The sequence below is a fragment of the Hippopotamus amphibius genome, chromosome 1 (assembly GCF_030028045.1).
Source record: "Hippopotamus amphibius kiboko isolate mHipAmp2 chromosome 1, mHipAmp2.hap2, whole genome shotgun sequence".
In the NCBI taxonomy this organism is placed as follows: Eukaryota; Metazoa; Chordata; class Mammalia; order Artiodactyla; family Hippopotamidae; genus Hippopotamus; species Hippopotamus amphibius.
Window position 1 is genome coordinate 11,723,796 of NC_080186.1, and position 20,391 is coordinate 11,744,186.

At 57.9% G+C, this 20,391-nt stretch overlaps 1 protein-coding gene across 1 annotated transcript; it reads left to right on the top strand.

Moving 5' to 3' along the window:
- Positions 1 to 298: 298 nt before the first annotated feature.
- EFHD2 (EF-hand domain family member D2) lies at positions 299 to 16,954 on the top strand. The gene is made up of 4 exons (XM_057697036.1): positions 299 to 688; positions 12,626 to 12,773; positions 13,937 to 14,071; positions 15,231 to 16,954. Exons 1-4 carry the CDS (start codon positions 372 to 374, stop codon positions 15,360 to 15,362), a joined length of 732 nt encoding a protein of 243 aa, XP_057553019.1. The 5' UTR covers positions 299 to 371; the 3' UTR covers positions 15,363 to 16,954.
- The last annotated feature ends 3,437 nt before the right edge of the window (positions 16,955 to 20,391 follow it).

The following is a 20,391-nucleotide window of genomic DNA, read 5'->3' on the forward strand; positions in this document are numbered from 1 at the left end:
ACCCCCTCTTCCTTCCCCCCTCGGTCCCCAGCCCCCAGCCCGACCTCTCCCGCTCAGCTGGTACAGTGAGGACGGAGAGGGAGGATGGGTTACTACAGGGCCCCCCAACCTTACGAGGGGAAGATGGTGGCGCTCCCGGCGCCCCCGGCACACTTGAGCCGCAGCGCTGGAGCCCTAGCCCGCGCGGGCTGCGCAGGGCCGGGAGCGGGGGCGGGGGCGGCAGAGGGCGGGCCCCGCGAGGGGCGTAAGTCCCACCTTCGGGGGCGGCGCCTGGCGCCGGGGAGTGTCAGGAAGAGGAAGAGCGCGGCCAGAGGCGGTGCGGGCGCGCGACGCGCAGGGGCCGGGCCGAGGCGAGCGCCGCGCGGGCCACCATGGCCACGGACGAGCTGGCCAGCAAGCTGAGCCGGCGGCTGCAGATGGAGGGCGAGGGCGGCGACGAGGCCCCGGAGCAGCCCGGGCTGAACGGGGCGGCGGTGGCGGCGGCGGCGGCGGCCGGTGCGCCCGACGAGGCGGCCGAGGCGCTGGGCAGCGCGGACGAAGAGCTGAGCGCCAAGCTGCTGCGGCGCGCCGACCTCAACCAGGGCATCGGCGAGCCCCAGTCGCCCAGCCGCCGCGTCTTCAACCCCTACACCGAGTTCAAGGAGTTCTCCAGGAAGCAGATCAAGGACATGGAGAAGATGTTCAAGCAGTGAGTGCCCGCCCGACCCGGTCCTCCACCCACCCGGCGAGCCGGCCTCGGCTCCCGAGCCCCCGAAGCCCGGACCCCGCGCCGTCCCGGGACCCGTGCGGCCAGCCGAGCTCCCCGATCCCCGGCACACCGGGGGCGGGGACCCCGGGCTCCTTCCAGATAATCACGCGGCTTCGGGACCTCCTCCCTACCGCGCTTATGGGTCCGGGGACCCGCGGCCCCTGGCACGCGACCCCTCCTCATGGTGACGCTGCCCCCGGTACACCGCACGTGCGCACGCGGAGTGGGGGACCCCGCGGCTCCTTCTGGAGAAGCACGAGTGCCCGCGAGCCCCCACTAGCACCACGCACATGGGTCTGGAGAGTCCGGATTTCTGGCCTAGGACCCTTCCCTTGTTGGTGCTGCTTCTCCACACCCGCGCACGCCGAGATTGAGGACCCCGTGGCCTCCCTTTCCCCCTCCCCAGCTACTTGAGTTCCCAACCCCCACCTCACACGGGGGTCCGAAACACCCACTCCACCCGCCAGCGCCTCAACAAAGGTGACCATTCCTTTCACTGGGGTCCTTTCATTTCCTCCGCTTATCTCAGGGCCCACCCCCCCCCCCCAACGTGGGTTCTGGACAGAGACCCCCTCCCCCACTTCCAGCAAACTGTGTCAAAGACCTTTCGACCCCTCCCACCACTACCCGCATCCACTCTACTAGCCAGGACCCCAACCCTTGACCCTCAGGTGATCTCCCTAGGGAGGGACCCCTTCCTCCCCGCCCGCCCCGCACTTGGCAGGTATGTACAGCCCCCCAAGGGTCCCTTCAGGGCTGAGTCCCCACCTCCCTCCTCTTGCCCTCACCACCTGGCTACGCCCAGCAGCTTTGCAGTCACTGCCCCCCTGCTTTCTGTCCGAAGACCCCATCTCTCCTTGCCCCACTTCCCCCACTGCGTGCCGCCTTCCCTCCCCACACAGGGTCCCTGACACCCCACACCTTGCTATCTGACTTGGCTGGTGACTCTCACGTCCTTTAATTCCACACCCCTTGCCCTCAGCAGGTTGGACAGGTACTTCCAGGCCTCTGGGCTTACCCCTCCCCCAACAAAAAGAACTTTAAATCTCTGTGAAGTAAGTACGCAGAGGGAAAGGCTTCCAGGTCCCCTTCTGGTCCATCCCTGGGTTCACCCAGTTGGGATTGAGATGGTCAGCCCCACTGCCCCCCAGCAGTGTGGGGGCCCTGGGATGGGGGGCAGGGGTGAAGGTGCTCAGCCCCCCTCCCTTTGGTATTCTTCCCCACCTACCTCTCGTTGCCCATCCTTCCCCCCCCAGCCCCTGGCCCCTGGGGAAGAAAACAGCCCAGGGGTGTGATCTGGAGTAGATCTGGAAATGGATCCAAAAGGTAGAACTGTGCTGAGGCCAAGTCTTAGGTGAGGGAGTCAGGAGGTCTGGCAGCCCAGGGTCAAGAGGAAGGGGTGCTGGCTTCACCTTGGCTGGGCAGGAGGTGGGGGGGCAGGCTGGGGCAGTGTGCGGGGGGCAGCTAGCAGGAAGCCCAGGAGGTGGTGTTTTGCAACCCCGCAGCTTGAGAAAGCCTCTTTCCCACTTCTCACAGCTCGCTGTGGCTGCTAGCTTCTGCATTTGGCCCCAGTGCAGGGGAAGAGGTTTTTGGTTCTCAGACCTGCGTGGCTGGGAGCCCCAGGCTTTTCTGAGGGTCAGTCTGGGGCGGAACTGAGTCCTTAACTCCTCTCCAGGCCTCTGCATGGAGACCCCTGAACACTGAGGAGCCTGCTTCTCTGGCTCCAGGGTCTTGGCTGGGAGTTCTTCTCAAGTTTCTTCCTGATCAAAGACTGGCCCTATCAGGAGATTAGGAGTCCCAGGAATCCAGCCACTGTAGAGGGCCGTCAGGAACTTCCTTATAGACTCTGCCCCCGGGGGAAGTACAAGGAAGATTATTTAAAGGCGGCCAGATCCCTGATCCCCGTGGGACTAAGGAGCTCCTCCATTCCTCCCAGCAGCCCCGTGACATAGAACTGTCATCACCACCAGTCATCACCACTGTGGTGCAGTTGGGCAATCTGGGCCCAGAGAAGTTAAGTAACTTGCCAAGAACACACAGCTAGAAAATGATGGTGTCAGAATCTAAACCCAGGTCTGTGACTCCAAAACCCATGTTCTTCCCTCTTGGGTTTCCCATCACAGACGTCTGTTTCCATGTGAGGAAATACACTCTTCCAACAGCCCCTTCCGTGTTCATGGCTGATTTTCTGCCACATGGTCAAACCACCAGAGTCTTCCTTCTCTTGGGCTTCCATAGCATCCCCTCTACCCCCATCAAAAAAAGAAGGAGCTGTTTGGAGAACCCAGACACACCAAATGAGCAGGGCCTTGGGAGCCTGCAGCTTGGTTAGAAGGGGCACGTGACTAGGGGAATGGTCGTGAAGCAGCATTTGCAGAGCAAGCTCACTTTTTACAGGGGTTGTTTTTGGTGTTAGTGTGACAGGGAGTGCTTTGATGAAAACTGAGTGGAGCTGAACCCCTGCAAGCCCCCTCTTGGCACCATTACTGCTTGCTGGGGTATTGGCAGAGGTGAGGGGGGCAGGAAGGGGCCAGGAAGCTGGACTTCTAGGGAAGGAAGTGCCGCCCGCCAGGGACCCTGGTGAGGATGGAAGGCTGCAGATTTTGTATTCAAGGAAACAAGGCTTCACTGTGCCAGCCGAGCCCAGCCCATCCGAGTCCCGGCTGTGAACAGCCAACAGACAGGCTCTCATGGAAGACAAAACCCCTGTTCTGCTTCTGCTGTCCAAGGGAGGCTGCAGCCTCCTGGGTCCAAGCAGGGCGCAAGGCTCACAGCCAGGGCTCTGCTGAGAGACTTCCACCCTGATCTGCAGCCCCCGTGGCAGAGGGGAGGGGAGTCCAGCCTTCCTGGGAAGCCATCCGCCAGGGCAGAGTGCAGAAGATGGGCAAGGGCAGAGGGAACTAGGAGCTGGACTTGCCTTGGAGGCCAGGAGCTAGGACGCGGGGCTTTGTTGTGGCTCTGCCACTGAATTACCTAGTCAGCCTGCCCTCTCTGGGCCTCAGTCTTCCCATCTGTAAAAGGAGCACAGTGTATGTGATGATTCCCAAAGGTGATTCAGCAATGACCTCCTTATTTCTGAGCGGTCCTGAACCCTTCTGGGGTCTTCCAGTTCATCCATTCAGTGGTCATCAACAGATAACTTCCTGAAGACAGAGATGGAGGGAGAAGAGAGGGGGCAGAGGGAAGATAGACGGGCTCTCCACTATCACTGACCTCATGCTGCTGGTAGTTTCCAGCTGGGAGAGACCTCCAGGTCTTCTCCCCATTTTACAGAAGGCCCAGGAAGGTGTAGTGACTTTCTTGGAGAGGATTTCAGTGGCTGAACCAGAGCATCCTTGTCTATTCAATGGGGGTGGTGATCTCCCGCTTCTCAGGGTGGGGCTGGGGGGAGGTGATGCACTCAGAGCTCTGGCATGGCGCCAGGAACCTGGAGGCACCTTCCTCCTCTTGCTCCCTCAGGCTACACCCATCACCTCTAATCCCATCCTCTGTCCTCCTCTGTCTGCCCATCCATCCAGGGCTGCCCTGGAACCCTCCAGGCAAGGGGCAGGGTCATGGCCTCAAGGCAGCCACCTCTGGGCTAGCAACAGCCTGCGTGGGGCTCTGCGGGGGTTGCGTAAGCCGAGACCTGCCAGAGGGGAAGGCAGCTGTGTAATTCTGAACCTGCCGTGGAATCCGAGGAAGATGCCCTAGTTCCCTGCCCTGCCCAGCCTCGTCCCCAGCCACTTCATCTCATGAGCCCCTGCGTCAGAAGAGCAGGCTTCCCTTTCTTCTTCTCAACCTGCCCTCCCCTCCTCTCCACCTGCTCCACCTCCCTGATGTCTCCTTAGGCTCTTGCAGCTTACAGCACTGCCCCCTCGTCCTTGCTAGAGGACTGTCTGGTGCAGTGGTTAAGGCCAGGGCCTCTGGAGTCAGCCGCCCTGGGTTGGAATCCAGCTGTGGGCCCCAGGGCAAGGCACGTAAACCCTTCTGAGCCTCAGTTCCTCACCCTGGAACAGGGAGATTAATAGCACCCACCTCATCAGGTTGTTATGGAATGTTATGGGGTTAAGACCCCAGTGCTTGGCACAAAGTAAGTACTTTCCAAGTTCCTGTCACCCAGCCCTGGCAGTGGAGGCTGGCGCAGAGATTGCTCCACAAAAGCCACAGGCTGCCTCCACTTACCCCCACGGAGCAGCCTGGCCTGCCAGGCTGGCAACAACCCTCTTGCTTTGGGCCGAAGTAATGGGGACCCAGCATGAGAACCTCCTTTCCCTCCTGCTAAACAGACGCTTTGACTGACAGCTACATATGGCTTTGATAAATAACAAAAATGGGGAACTGACTCCATTATCACTTAATTACGTGGAAGGCAGGTGGCAGAAAAAAGGGAAAAGCAAACAGCAGCCCCGGGATGGCACAAAACTAGGACTCCAGCGCCCGTCTGCCAGCGCCCAGCTGGGTGACTCTGGACGTGGCACTCTGCTTCTCAGAGCCTCGGTTTCCCCTGTGGCTAGAGAACCTGCCTGGTAAAGTCCTGTGGATGAAGTGTAAAAGGTCCTGGGGAATTCCCTGGCAGTCCAGTGGTTAGGACTCCACGCTTTCACTGCTGAGGGCCTCGGTTCAATCTCCGGTCGGGGAACTAAGATCCCACAAGCTGAGCCCACAAGCCGAGCGGTGGGGCCAAAAAAGCAGTCATGAGTCTTTGTAAAGAGTCCACCATTGTGTCTGGTCTGTGGGCTATTTAAAACATAGATGATGATGTTGAAGAACATAAAGTCCACACCTTTGATCATATTTTGTTAAGTTTCTGTGTGAAAGGTCCAGACAATTAAGGGAAAAATAAAGTTCCTGCCCTCAAGAAGCTTAAAGTCCCATGGAGAGCAGCTGCATAGAGGGGTCTTTGAGGGGATAGAGCGGATGGGCCCCCAGGTCTGGAAACAGCAGGTTCCATTTCTTCTTTATTTCTGCAACGAGGACTGAAAGTTCTCCTGAGGGAAGCCGTGAGGAAGGCCCTCCACGGCCAGCCCCCTGCCTCCACGCCCTCTCCTCGTTAAATGGCGCTACCAGGCCCAGTTGAGCCCAGTGTGAACTGAACTTAATCCTCATACCAGCCCAGTGAGGTGGCTGCTGTCATTGTCCCCATTTGCCAGATGAGGAAAGCAAGGCTCCAGTTATAATAAGTGGCAGGGCCAAGATTAGAACCAGGTCTGCCTACAGGGAGCTCCCGAGGCCAAGCAAGGGCTGTGTTTGTGGTTGGGGGACAGGAGGGGTCCCAGAGCCTCAGCGGGGGTGGTGGGCAGGGGGACTCTGGGGGTTCAGAGATGGGTCCTTCCCCCTGCAGCAGCCAGGAGCCTGGCTTTCTGGGGAGAAGCCCTGCCCCTGGGGAGGAGGACTTCCTGGCCTCAGCCCTGTCCTCTGCTCTCCTACTTCCCTTCTGATTCTGAGTCACCTCTCCTTTCCCTCCCCGCCTGGGGACTTTTGGTTCCCTTTTGGTTTTCACCTTCCTGCCTTCTCTCTGTGCCTCTGGGTTCAGGGCCTGGCTTCGGCTGTAGGAAACCTTGGCCCTGCAGCCTGGGGCCCTTTCTGTAAGACCAGCCCAGCCAGGAGGAGGCAGGGGAGGTGGAGTCGCCCTGTGGCCTCAGCAGAGATAGTCCCCACACCCTCCAGCAGCTGAGTTCCCTGTGACTGTCCAGCAGCCTTCTCCTTGGCTGACTTCTGCTTTTCAAGGACTCTAGAGAAGTGAGGGTTCCCAGCCAGAAAGGTGCAGCTGGACGGAGCCGGACCCGGGGAGTCCTGAGCTGGGCGGGGAGAGAGGGCCACTGTGGCCGATCTGTCCCAGGCACTTTGCCTCTTGTTTAATCCTTTCTCAACATCCTGTAAGATGATCGTCACCCATTTCACAGATAAGAAGACTGGGTCTCAGAGAGGTTTCCGTGACTTGAGGAGAGGAGACAGGATTTGAACTGGGGTCCTTCTGACTCCAAGTTCCTTGCTCCCATGGGACCCTAACCCGGAGCTTGTTAGAAATACAGGTGCTCAGGCCCCACCCCAGGCCGCTGCTGGCTCAGAATCTGCATTTTAATGAGACTCACCAGGTGTGCGCATTAAGGTTTAAGAAGCACTGGGCCACCCCATAGCCGTCACCCTGCCACGGTACCCAGTCTGGGCAGTGAGGGGAAAACAAGAGGGAAGATTAAGTTAAGTAGTAAGCACTGCGTTATATTAGACATTCAGTAAATGTTCTTTGCAATCGCTATTATAATAATAATTATTAAGAGCAGGCAGGGGAGGAGGCGCCACAGGGGAGAGCTGGGGGAGACCCACCGCTGGTGCTCCACGTGGAGGGAGCTGCCCTCCCAGGGTGGGGCTCAGCGTGAGGTGCTCGAACCCGAGCTTAGGATGTCCCCAGGCCCTGACAGCGCCCAGCAGATTGCCCTCAGCCTGGGGGGCCCCCACTTGCTCCTTGGACTCACTGGAAAGCCGTGGGGGAGGTATGAGCACCACCCCAGCCACACACCCACCCCTACGCACTCACACACCCTCTCCTTGGCTGACACGGCAACAGATCAAGTGTCAGACTCAGCAGATAGGACTGGAGGAAGTGGTGAGCGGCTGGGCTTTCCCCCCGTGAGTCAGGCAGTCTGGGGGTGGGGGGGTGCAGGAACCGAAGGGCACTGCCAGGCCATCATCACCAAGCCCGTGGGCCTCCACCTGCACCAGGAGGTGGGCCGTGCCAAGCTGCCTATAACAGCTAGCAAGGCCAGAATTTCCCTGTTGTCCAGAACCTTCCTGCCCCAAGCGACCTGCCTTCCCATTTTGCAGGACAAAGAATAGAGGCCTACGAGCCTCTGGGGCCTCCCCAGACAGAATGGGGGAAGACCCGGTCTGTGCATGCTGAGAACAAAGCCAGGTGGGCCTGGGAGTTCAGTGGTCCATAAACACCACTCTCTCCAGCTGTCTGTCCTCCTGGGGACCCCCATGGACAGAGGGACCATAGCAAAGGCCTGGGATGGGAACCAGAAGGGAGAGAATTGGGGTCCCCTAGATTCCCAGATCAACTGTTCCCACCCACCCCCTGTGCAGCGGCTCTGATGACTCCTCCTCACTCTGCCATCAGACACTGCCAGCACAGCTGGTGGGTGGGGAGGGTCCTGCGTGAGGAGCAACTTTGTAATAGTTCCAAAGGCAAAATGGGCTGCTTTAGGTAAGCAGTGAGCTTCCCGTCCTCAGAGGTATTCAAGACACCAAGCAGGAAAACTGCATTGTGAATCTGACCCTCATGAATGGCTAAATAAGGTGACCTCCAATATCCCCACCCCCCCGCCCCAGCCTAAGTTTCTTTGGTACAGGGTCTGTAGGCATCAGGACATAGCATAGTAGTTAAAAGCACATGTTTTTCATCAGGTCAGTGTTCTGATCCCAGGTGTGCCCTTGTCAGGTATGGCCTTGGCTGAGTCACTTCCTCAGTCTCCTCGTCTGTAGTATGGGGATATTTGTGCCGGCTTCACGGAGTTCTTGTGAGGATCTGATGCAAAACACTTGGCACAGTGCCTGGCAGATAGTAAGCGCTCAGCCAAGAGTAGCCACGGATGATAATATTGTTATGCAATAGGGCAAGCCCTGCACACTGTAGGAACCGGCCGGTGCTCACCCCCATGACTCCGGGTTATCAGAACCAAGTGGAACCTGCAGCCCAAAGGGGCAAAGTCTGCCTGGGCGGTGGCCACTGCTCCCCTTCCAAGGGCAGATGGAAGGCGATTTTGTCACCAGCACCCAGGGCAGCAGCTGCTGAGCCCTCCCTGTGGAGAACCATTCAGGGTAGGAATGTGGGCACCGTGCCAGGTGCAGCAGCCTCCCTCCAGTGCTGGAGAAAAGTGCTGAGCTCCCAGCCCGGGAGCTTTGTTGCCAGTCCTGCCGAATGGAACTGGCCCTCCCAGGCAGGCCCCAAGCCTCTCCCCTCAGCCCAGCCCTGCAGGCTTGAGAATCTGGGACCCTCTATGGGACCTCTTTCCCAAGAGGGAAGCAGGCAGGCAGGGAGGAAAGCTTACAACTTTGGGGATCTTGCTGTTCTCCAGCTGTGTGCCCCTCGGCCCCAGTTTCCCTACATGACATGAAGAGGGTAGACCAGGCATCCAGACGGATCTCGTGGGCAGACTTTTCCTGATCCTCTGAGCTACCGCAGCTTCAGCTCAGGGAGAGGGCTGATGGAAGAGAGGGTTTCCCCAGCCAGGGATATGCCTGTTTCAAAGCATCCTGGAACGCCGTCCTCTCGTGGGTTGCTGGTCGCCCTCCTGCTGGTGGCACAGTGACAGTCTCCCCCTTTGTCACTTCCCTCCCTGTCAGAGGAGGAACAGAAGAATAACCCAGGACTGAGGCTTCTCTCTCTCTCTCTGCCCAGGGAGAGAGCAGAAGGGTCTGTTCTGCTGTCTCTTCACCTCCCCAGGTGGCAGGGTCCTTGAATCAGGCCTAATGGGGGTGGGGGAGGGAAGTAGTGGGACCTTCAGAGGGGATGCCGGCGGGACCTCTGGGTCGTCTTGTCCACCCCCTGCCTCCAGGCCTGTGTGCAGCAAGCATTTCCCCCCCGCCGTGCACCCTCAGGACAGGTGCCTGGGGGAGAAACTGTATTTTTTACCATTACCCTCATTATCTTCACCATTTTTATATTTTTGTACAAAGTACTTCACTAGTTTCTGGCACATAAAAAGCTCTCAACAGCCACTATTCTAATGAAATTATCAGGTTTTAAGCACATACTAAGTACTAGGCGTTTTATATCTATAATCTCTGTTCATCTCAAATCCTAAAGGTAGATGTTACCAATAACAATAATTTAGCAGTGGTAGTACTGTAGTTAGCGTGTAATAATTAAGTACTTATTGGGGGCCAGCCTCTGTGCTGAGAATCTACCTGGATCTTCTCTTAATTCTTGCCACAAGCCTGAGATGGGTCTGATCTCCATGATGTAAATGGGGGAATTGAGGTCCATGGGGTCATGTGACTTGAGCAGGGTCACCTAGGCAGCAGGTGGCCAGAGCTGGGGTTTGCACTCAGGTCAGTCTCAGCAGAGTTGCTATGAGCACAAACCTCCAGGGTTTACCCAGGAATCTGGCTGATCCAATGACCGAGAGCCCACCCACATCGGAGCCCAGGGCACGTGGCGGTTGTGCACTCCCCCAGGGGTCTTATGGGAAACACCCCCTCCAGTGTCGCCGCTCTGGGACCGCACCTCCCACCCCAGCACTTGGGCTCTCCCTGCCCTCTGTCACCTCCCCTTGTGACGGATCCTCTGGCACGGTGGCCAGCCCCCGTACTGTCCCCCAGGGGGCGGGAGCCCAGACCCGGCCATTGATTGATGCTTGATTGACACAGGCAGCGGTTCGGGCCGCGGTTTGAGCTGCAGCCCAGCCAAGCCTGGGAGCTGCCAGAGACCAAGATCCGGAGCCCAAGTTTCTGTCCAAGTTTGGACACTTTATCTGCACTTCCTCTGAAACTGAGCCACCCCCCCCCGGCCGCGGGAGAAACCCTTGAGCAGTAAATAAAGCCCGAGGCTCAGGAGAGGCCGGTGGGGTGGTGGAGAGGGGAGAGTGTGGGAATCTTAGGAGTGGGGGTCTGAACCCCTGGCCAGTGCCCAAATCCCTACAGTCCCTGTTCCCTAATCAGTTACGTGGGGACGTGACTCTGACACCCACCCCACCCCCACGCCCAGGATTGCTGAGTGCAGAGGCTGTAAAGAGAAAATGCCTGGCACATAGTAGGAGCTTCGTAAAGGTAACCAATCTCGTGATAGTGCTGGTAGCTGCCGCTTCTGGAGCAAGCACTGTGCTAAATGCTTGTCGCGTGTGAACCCACTCAGGCCTCGCAGTGACCCTGCGAAAGAGTCACCATCCTGCCAGGGGTCCTCAGCCTCAGTGGCACAGTCTCCTGGAACCCAGGCAGTCTGCTCCAGCCCTGACATGTCATGACTGAAGCCCGAGTTCAGAAAGAGGCCAGGGGCTTTGTTTTCCTCAGGGATGCTGAGGACGGGCGTCCATGTGACTTGCCCCAGGAAAGACTGACTCTGTCACCTGGCTACTCTCTGGGGTTGCGCCAGTACCGGTCACTAAGGCTCATGCAATAGCCAGCCAGCCCCTTACCAACTGGCAAACAGGCTCCAAAGATGGAAGAGGAAGGACCCCACAGGGCCCCTCCAGCTCTGAGTGGAGCCTGGACCACGGAATCATTGGCCTGCCTGACCCTCCTGAGTCCCACAACCCTCCACCACATCCTGTCGCATCTGCTTCCGCCTCAGCTGTGGCCACTGCCCCCACTCCAGCCCCCTTGCCCTGTGGTGGGGGAAAAGGCCTCAGGACCCTGTGTTCCCTGCAGGGTTCCCAGAGACCTATCTCCCTGTGCTGCGTCACTTCCAACCACTGACTCACTTGCTCGTGAACTATTTATACCCCTTGCACAAATGCTCCGCTCAGCACTCCAGGCAGAAGTCTCTGCCGGCAGCCCCAGGACATGGGGAGGGGGCTGGGCCCAGCAAATGTGCATGTTTATGAACCCTACAGACGTGGGATAGAAGCCCAGCTCCTTTACTGCTGTGTGACCTTGGGCAGGTCACTTAACCTCTCTGAGCCTCCATTATAAAAGAAGGTTATTACAAAGATGAAGTAAAATAAAGTATGTAAATTTCCTATCACAAAGAGAGATTTCAAAAAGTAGTTGCTGTCAGATGTCTATACTCATGTGAAGCTTATGTATAACTAGAGATGAAGGAAGGGAATTGGGAAGCCCTGAAGAAGGCACGGGAATGAGATGTGTGTTTACGTAGGAACTCCAAGTCCCCAGGAAGTTTCTGGAACTCAGTCTCTGTATGTCATATTACTGTCACCAGCACTGCCACCCAGCCATCTTGAGGCCTCGGGGACTGCACGAGTTTCTTTAGGGTCAGAAGGCCCATTTGGCCACCACTGAGACGACTCTCCCCCGCCCACCAGGAGACAGGGCGGTTGCTTGGTCAGCCTGATAAGAGGGCCTGGCTGGGCTGTGGAAACAGCACCCACATCCGCCATGCTGTGTGCTCCCAGCACCTGCGGCACCTCCCCAGCCAGGGCACGGCCCTGGAGGCCAGCTCTGACCCACGCTCTTACCACAAGGAAGCTGATCAAGCCAGACATTTAGACTCTGCCCCTCACCCTATCCCTCTCTCTGCCAGGCTGTTGGTGGTAGAAAAAAAGAGAGCTGAAGTGTGCAGGGCCAAGACATGGTCATCACCTAATCACTATTCCAGGTCTTTCCAGCCACCTCTCGCTGCAGGCACCCTGTACAACTTGTTCCCTGAACACACCCCAGGCCACCTTCCAGAAAACTAGAAGTGGCCCCTCCCTCCTGTGACCTCTGGCCCTACCCTGAGACATGTGGTACCTTCTGTCTCCCTCCTCGGTGGGGACAGGGAGAGAGGAGAGATGGAACCAGGATGTCCCTCCAGTGCCTGTGTAGGTGCCTGGAGATGGTCAGTGAGTTCTGACATCAGGGCCCACCCTCCCAATCAGTACCCCTCCCCTCCATGCTATTGTGAATTCGCCGTCCCTGCTTGTTCATGTCTCATTCAGTAGAGAGGGGCTGGAGTTTCAGCTTCCAAGTGTAGCAGGTTTGGCCAAAAGTTATGTTGAATAGCATTGAGGCTGCCAGGTCACGTGGTGAGCTCCCCATCATCAGAGGTAACCAAGCAGTAGCCAGGCCATGAACTGGGAGTCCACCTGGGCCGAGGTCCTCTCCAGCTGTGATAAGACGACGTGTCAGTGGGAAGTGCCTTTGAGCCCCCAGGCTCCTTGCACTCTGGCTTATGACCGCTCTGACTGGTCAGGTATGAGGTGTCAGGATGTCCTTAGGCCTCTCTCTTTACACCCACAGGTATGATGCCGGCCGGGATGGCTTCATCGACCTGATGGAGCTAAAGCTCATGATGGAGAAACTTGGAGCCCCCCAGACCCACCTGGGCCTGAAAAACATGATCAAGGAGGTGGATGAGGACTTTGACAGCAAGCTCAGCTTCCGGGAGGTGAGCCCCACTCCTTGTGGGGGGCGACCCTGAGGGGTTGGGGGTTGAGGGTTGGGAGAGATGAGAGACTGTCTTTGAACAGCCACTGTTGAGTGGCTGATAGTTGGCTGAGTGAGGTTTCAGCAGATCCTAGAGCAGGTACCGGGGGAGATTCTGAGATGCCTGAGAAGGAAGCACATCCATTCCTTCATGCAGTGAGCACTTATCGAGTGACTTCTGCATACCTGACCCTGTGTGGGCTCTGAGAGTACAGAGAAAGGCCCTGTGTTCTGGGGGTGCTGGCGTGTAGTGAAATAACAGGATGCTGTGATTCAGGAGAAGAGGGGACAGATGGAGGAGGGACACGCACTGCGGGTCCTAGAGGAGCAGGGTGCTGGGCTGGCTGACTTCATGCTCCGGATCTCACTCAGGCCTCACTCTGAGACAGGAGCCACGAGCGACCCTGTTTGCTGGAGGAGGAAACCGAGGCTCAAAGCCAGAGAGCAATGGTGCTGGTCCCCGGGCAGCACAGGGGCAAATGCCAGCGGTGGCCTCTGGAGAGTCAAGGCTCAGGCCAGGCCATAGAGAACCGGCAGGAAGCATCAAGGAGACGGGGCGAGAGAAGAGGGGCGGGGGCGCCTGGGGGAGCCGGGTCCCAGGGAGGAGGGTGCAGGCAGCACACGATGATGGTGTGGAGTCCGGACCTGCGTTCAGATCCTTCCTTTATCACTTTCTGGTGCTGAGATTTGGGGCAGGTTTTTTTCTTGCCGCTGAGCCTTCCTCACTGTGTAAAATGGGCACAGTCACGTACCTTTAGGGCTCAGTAAATGGAATCTAGAGCAGATTGGTTTGGGGAACAGTGGAGACAAAGGCAAGAGGTAGGTTGAAGCTTTTGATGGGAGCTGAGCATGGGTGGAGCAGCCTGCAGTAGCCCCAATCCTGGGGTGGGGCAGGAGATAGGTCACCTAGCCTCCCATTGTACAGATGGGCAAAGCAAGGCCCAGAGAGGGAGGGCCACACGGCCTGTGCAGGACATAGAGCACGTAGTGTGGAGAACCCAAACCCCCAGCTCCCAGGCCTGTGACCGCGTCCTTTCCTGGAGAAACCTGTGGCTGGGCCCGGGTATGGGCAGGCTCTGGCCCCTTTCCCTCTCTGACATCAGTGTTCTGTTCTCCCTGCCGCAGTTCCTCCTGATTTTCCGCAAGGCAGCGGCTGGGGAGCTGCAGGAGGACAGCGGGCTGCACGTGCTGGCCCGCCTCTCCGAGATCGATGTGTCCACCGAGGGTGTCAAGGGGGCCAAGAGCTTCTTTGAGGCCAAGGTAAGGAATGGGTGGATGTGTGGAGCCCAGGGTAGGGGTGCCCTGAACCCCACTTGAGGACGAGGTGGCCGGCATACAACAGGACCTGAGTTAGCTCGAGGATTCGTACATCCCTTTCCTGTCCCTGCTGAGACTGCAGACAGGAAGTGGGGAACTGACGCCCCAGCTGGTCAGTCAGGACCCACGGCGCCCCGGCTTCTGTCCCCGCCCCTCCACCCTGTGATCCTTCCCAGCTTCCCTTTCTCTCCCTGCCCCAGGGATGGGTGAGGGGTGTGTACCCTTGAAGAGGGGACAGGGGCCACTTTGAGCTGCCCCAGCCCTGGCACATGGAGCCACTACCCGCAAAGGACTGGGCCTTAAAGGGTGGCCCCAGGAGACCGCAGAGCAGGCCCAGAAACACAGCACTAGCTCCCGGGGCCTCTTGGAGACACCAGCCCCACCAGCCCCAGCCTGGAGGAAGTACGATGGCTCCAGGGGCCACCCCCATGCACAGTACCCTCCCCTTTCTGCACATGCTTACATGGAGGGGACAAGTATGGTTCCTGGACCCTTCCCTCCTGGGGCACCTGCCTGTCCTTGCTTCTCCCCCTCTTCATGTTAGCAAAGAACATTCCTTCTGCAGGCCTCCTCCCGCCTCCTTCTGGGCTTCTAGGGTTGGTGGAATGTTCCCGGGTTCATGCGTGGGACCAGATGTGCAGCTGGGCTTCCCAGGACAGAGGACAGGATAAGAATAGCAACATCAAGGACTTCTCTGGTGGTCCAGTGGTTGGGACTTTGCGCTTCCAATGCAGGGGGCACGGGTTTGATCCCTGGTTGGAAAGTTCTGCATGCCGTGCAGTGCAGCCAAAAAAAGAAAAAAGAATAGCAACATCGGAAGCGCCCATTTACAGGACCCCTGCTCTGCAGCAGCCACTGAAAGTATCTTGTCTCTTTCAATCCTCCCAACGTATCCATGCGCTCAGACTTATTGAGCACCAGGCTCTAAATGGAAGACCTGCAGCTCAGAGAGGTGGCTGAAGTGCCTGGCCCAGGGCCAGGCTAGCGGGAGGCAGAGCTGTGCGTGCATTGGTTGGGGGGAGGAGGGGTGCAGCAGACGCCGAAGAGACCCCAGAGAGAGGCCCCTGCAGCCCTGACGCAGCCCACCCCCACCCCACCCCAGGTCCAGGCCATGAACGTGTCCAGCCGCTTCGAGGAGGAAATCAAGGCGGAGCAGGAGGAGAGGAAGAAGCAGGCGGAGGAGATGAAGCAGCGGAAAGCGGCCTTCAAGGAGCTGCAGTCCACCTTCAAGTAGCGAGGCTGAGCCCCACCACCTGGCCCCGGCCTCCGGCCGGCAGGGGTGGCGAGGGCGGGCAGACCAGAGGCCAAACCTGATCGTCGGCTCTGTCCGAAGGGACCATGCTGCAAAGCTACACGTCTGTGAACGAGCCGGCGGAGGGGCCTCCCAGAGCGGCCTCCCTGCCTGGCCCCGCGCCCCGCCCCGCGCCCCACCCTCCCTGGCCGGTCCCGCGCCTCTCGCCTCCTGGCTGCCCGCTGCCTGCTCCAGCCGCTCCTGCTCCCGCCTCTACGGCGCTCCCGGCTCTACGGCGCCCCCGCCGGTGGGCTGCCCTCCACACTCCTCTCCTCCCTGCGCCTCCCTTTCCACCTTTCCTTCCCCGCAGAGGCCACCTGCCGTTAACCCGCAGGCTGCACTGCCCCTGGGGCCCTTAAGCCCCTCCTTGATGGGGGGAGCAGCAGATGGCAAGAATCGTGGCCGGCCCCATAGAGCTGATCGGTGGTACCCGGACCTCCCCACCCCCAGCACCTGTTCCTCCCGTCCTGCCTCCAATCTCTGCTGGAATCAAGGGGGGGGGCTTCTATCTTGGCGATGGGACCAGGCCCCTGGCACCCCATGCTGACAGGGAGACCCCAGCTCTCTGGGGCCCAGCCAGGCAGGGTGAGGGGGCAGCTGTGCCAGTCTACCTCACGGGCCCACACGCTGCCAGCCATGCCAAGGATCACGGGCAGGGAAGGCTCTGGGGGCAGAAACACCACTCCCTGATCTCCCCCACCTTCCCTGGCCCAGAACAGCCTGAGGGTCCCCAGGGTTCTGGAGAGAGCAGGGTGGGGAGGAGGGATTGGCCCCTTTATAGGGAAGGAAACCAGCACGTCTCCGCTCTCTAGGAGGCGTCCGAGAAGTGCTTTAAGTAGTTGGCACGGACCAGGTGGTGGGGAGCAGGGGGCCTGGTTCGGCTTTTTCATGCCATCCTTCCCCAAGTGATGTTCACCACCTTGTCACCAGCTACGGGATCTGTCCTGTCACACCCACCGCCTGAGGGTGCATGGGGACCCCAGCCCTCCCCCTGCCCATCCCCACACGGGCCGTGGCCAAGCCTGTGCCACCAGCCCGGCCCTGCGCGGCTCCCGATGTGCTCGCTCACGTGTGTGCGTGTCTGTGTGTGCGTGCGTCTGTGTCCGTTGCTGTGTCGTGAAGCTGTGCCCGTCCCCCAGTCCAAACACGTGAAAGGCCACAGAGGCCACAGTTATGCAACTTCCAGTGTGTGTCGTGACAGCGTCACTGCTTTTTAAACTCGGTAACTCTTTATTTTAGTAAAATGCCCCGAGAGTCCACAAAATGGTTGGACTTGCAGAGGTTTTATTTTTTTGGCCTTAGAATCTGCAGGAATTAGCAGGTACTGACCCCAATGCAGCAGCCTTGGCCCTCGATTGCGTTTGCCTTAGCGGATATGTTTATACAGATGAATATAAAAAGTTCTTTTTCTTTTGGCTTACGGCTTTTTTTTTTTTTTCTTTCCTCCCTTCTCACCAAAAAAGAAAAGAAAAAAAGGCTACTTCTTCATTCGGTGGTACGATTATTTTTTTTAACTAAAATAAGATAAAATTCTATATTCTTATGTGTGTGTGTGGTTCTTGTTGGAGTGGGAGAGGGGAGGGGCTGGGAAAGGAGCAGACAGGATGAGGTCACCTGGGTGCTGGGGCAGCATTTGCTCAGGTGGCTCCCGTGTCGTTTCAGAAGCCTGGGAGAGGAGGGACTCTTCCAAATGGGAGGCTGAGTTTTATGCTCACCTGCTGTCGCCAGGGACTAGTCTAAGCTCTTTACTTATAACAACTCATTTAATCCTCACAGCCAGCCGGGGAGGGGGGCTGCTGCTTTATTCCCAGATAAGAACAGAGACCCAGAAAGTCACCCCAGAGGCACACAGGGCAAGCAGGGCAGCTCCAGGCCGCTCAGTCCACAGCTCGTGCCCCTACTCGTCCAGCTGCCCTGCCTGGCAAGTTCATTCAGAGGAGGACACAGCACCAAGGCCATAGGGGTTCCGGACTGATGCACCCTAGGGCCCCCAAGACTCCCCCACACTCAGACACCCCAAGCCTCCCCATCACACACACACAGACAGGTGGTTGGATGACAAGGAAAGAGCCAGGTGCTCCCTGGGTGGCTTTGGACAGATCTGGCTCCCGCTGGGTCTCAGTCTCCCCATCTGTTCAATGAGAGGGTCTCAAAGTCTTCCCAGCCCTTTGGTTTCCAGGTAGGTTGCCCGGCGTCTCCCAAGTGCAATCTCGGTTGGTGCGGGAGTTTGGGATTAGGCTGGGCGTCGCTGCCCCCAGGTGGACACGGGTGGTACTACAGCAGCCGAGGTGCCCTCCACCTCTGGCTTCCTCACAGGCCTTGCTTGGTGAAGGCTGCGTCCTTGAAGTGTATGTCCTGAGAAAGGCCACCCCCACATGCCACCTGTGGCGTGAGATGCCACCATCATTAACACCGCATGTTGGGTGAAGCATTGCCTTTCAAATGCCTTCCCAAGGGCAGAACATCAGAACGCCTGACATCCTAGCAAAAGGGTCTCAGAACTGAGGGACAGGGGATACTGACAGGGAAGGGCTAACATTCACGCCTCAGAGCCCCTGCCCGGCTGGCCCGGCGGTGGATGTGGTCCTGGAGCCCTCGGAACATGAAAGACATGGGCTGGGACTTCCTAGGTGCTGCCGTCGTTAAGAATCTGCCCTTCAATGCAGGGGACACGGGTTCGATCCCTGCCCCAGGAAGATCCCACATGCCACAGATCAGCTGAGCCTGTGCGCCACAACTACTGAGCCCATGTGCTGCAACTACTGAAGCTCATGTGCCTAGAGCCTGTGCTCCAAAACAAGAGAAGCCACCACGATGAGGAGTCCGCACACCACAATGGAGCGTAGCCCCCGCTCACCACAACTAGAGACAGCCTGTGCGCAGCAATGAAGACCCAACACAGCCAATAAATAAATAAATAAATAAATTTATTTAAAAAAAAAAAGACATGGGCTGGCAGTCTCACGCCCAGCCCTCCACCAACAGATCCAGCTGGGAGAGGCCTCAGCCTCAGCCCGCGCAAGACCCCCCAACTCCCAGCCTGGGCAGAGGGCACAGGAGGAATAAGGAGGCCTGAAGTTGATTCAGGGGCCAAGAATGGGAAAGGAAGACGGCTCCTCAGACCCTGCCCCAGTCCCGTGCTCTCAGTAAGCCTTCCCCTGCCCCCCACCTCCAAGACCTGGCCCCCATCACCAAACACCAAATCCCTCACACAGCCTCCAAACATTCTCTGAATGCCCAGTACTTTCACCTGGTTTTGAGGACAAACCCTGCCAGCCCCCAGGCCTGCCTCCTTTGTGGACCCAAGATGTAACAGCTGCCACCTGAGAGTCCTGTCCCAGCAACTAAAAATTATGGGCCTCTGTTGGTGGCACCTGCCCTGTTTCTCAGTCTCGCACCAACAACCCCCACCCCTGACTCCCAACCTTGGCATTGCTTCTCTTGGCATTCCCCTCTCCTGAGCCCAGCCTCTGCCAAGTCACCCATGGTTATTTTTCCAGTACAGTTTGGCCCTGAATGACTGGGGGGCATTAAGTGCCCAGATCCTGGGAGGCCCTGCTCCAGGCCCTGGAATACACGAAGTGCAGCAGGATAGGGATGGGGGGGGGTCCAGCATCCTCACAGACTCATCTTCAGGTTCACTTTGGACATGGAATCTGCAGAGAAGAGACCCTTTCCCACCTGCCCCCCATCAAGCTCCCACCCAGAACTAACCACGTCTCGTTTGGGGCTCCCAGCTCTTGGCCCAGAACTCTCCAAAGAACACATCACCCTGCCCGGCAGGGAGCTCCAGCGATGCTGCACAGGGTCTTAGCCGCTCTGTGGCCCCAGACCTAGCACAGTGCCTACACACGGAGCTGCTCAGCGAGTGTGGGAGGAGTGAAGGGATGAGTGGCTTCTGTGTACCTGGTAACTCACAATCCGGGCAGGCAAGAGTCACAGCTTTGAGTTAATCCAGCACCAAGCCCCCTGCCCTCCAATCACAGCAATCCACTCTCCCAGGGCACCCCTCTGCAGATATTCACAAGCCCTCCTGGGGCTGTTTCTTCAATCTTGGTGGCCAGAAAATCAGGTCAGCCAGCCGAGTGTCACCACCAAAACTTAGGGCATTTTGAGCCCCTGCAGTGATGACGTCCTCTGGCCGACGGCTCCCTGCGCCAGGACCAGGTCAGGAGCGGCTGGCACTAGCCGTGCACACGCCCAGAGGCAGCTCCCGCCTCTGCCCAGGCGCTCCCTGGGCTTTCCGCCTGGCTGCCCCAGGGCAAATCTAAAGCATCTCCAGAGTGCAGAGCAGATGCTTATGATGATCCACAGAACATTCCCCAGCATCTCTCTCAGCCGTTCCGTCGTACAGGACCTGACGTGCGGAGGGGCCACAGCCAGGGCCGAATTGTCCCCCAGTACTGGAGCCCACGATACCTTTAAGGCCCATAAAACTGTTTTAGTTTCTCTTAAAATTGGCAGGGAAAAAATGAATATAACCCAAACTGATTATATTCGTCTTTATATCCATGCAGTCATAAAACATAATTCTTAATATTTTTGGTAGAAGAAGGAGCCCACAAAGGCAAAAGGGCCCAGTGACAGTCCAGATTCAAGCTTTCTCATGAGAACCAGATGACCAACAACAATAATAACAGCCAACACTTATATAGTGCTTGCCCTATGCCAGGCACTCCTCACAATAATGCTATGAGGCTGGTACCTTTTTTTAACCTCCATTCTATAGATGAGAAGCTGGAAGCACAGAGAGGTTGAGTCACTAATGCAAAGTCACACAGCTAGGAAGCAATGGCTCTAGGTTTTCCCTCCTTCGGGAGTATGGTCCAACACTAGACAAAGCACTCAACATCCCGTCTTCAGCATCTGAAGCAAAGTGAGGTGACCTCAGTTTTTTCCGAGTATAATTGTCGGTGCTGCCTTACATAAAGGGCCCTAACTGGCACATGTCTCAAACAAGGAAGTTCCCCTA

Coding starts and splice junctions, on each gene's coding strand:
- EFHD2 (XM_057697036.1), top strand. CDS start 372: ATGGCCACGGACGAGCTGGCCAGCAAGCTGAGCCGGCGGCTGCAGATG. Junction 689..12,625: donor ATGGAGAAGATGTTCAAGCA/GTGAGTGCCCGC, acceptor TTACACCCACAG/GTATGATGCCGGCCGGGATG. Junction 12,774..13,936: donor GCAAGCTCAGCTTCCGGGAG/GTGAGCCCCACT, acceptor TCCCTGCCGCAG/TTCCTCCTGATTTTCCGCAA.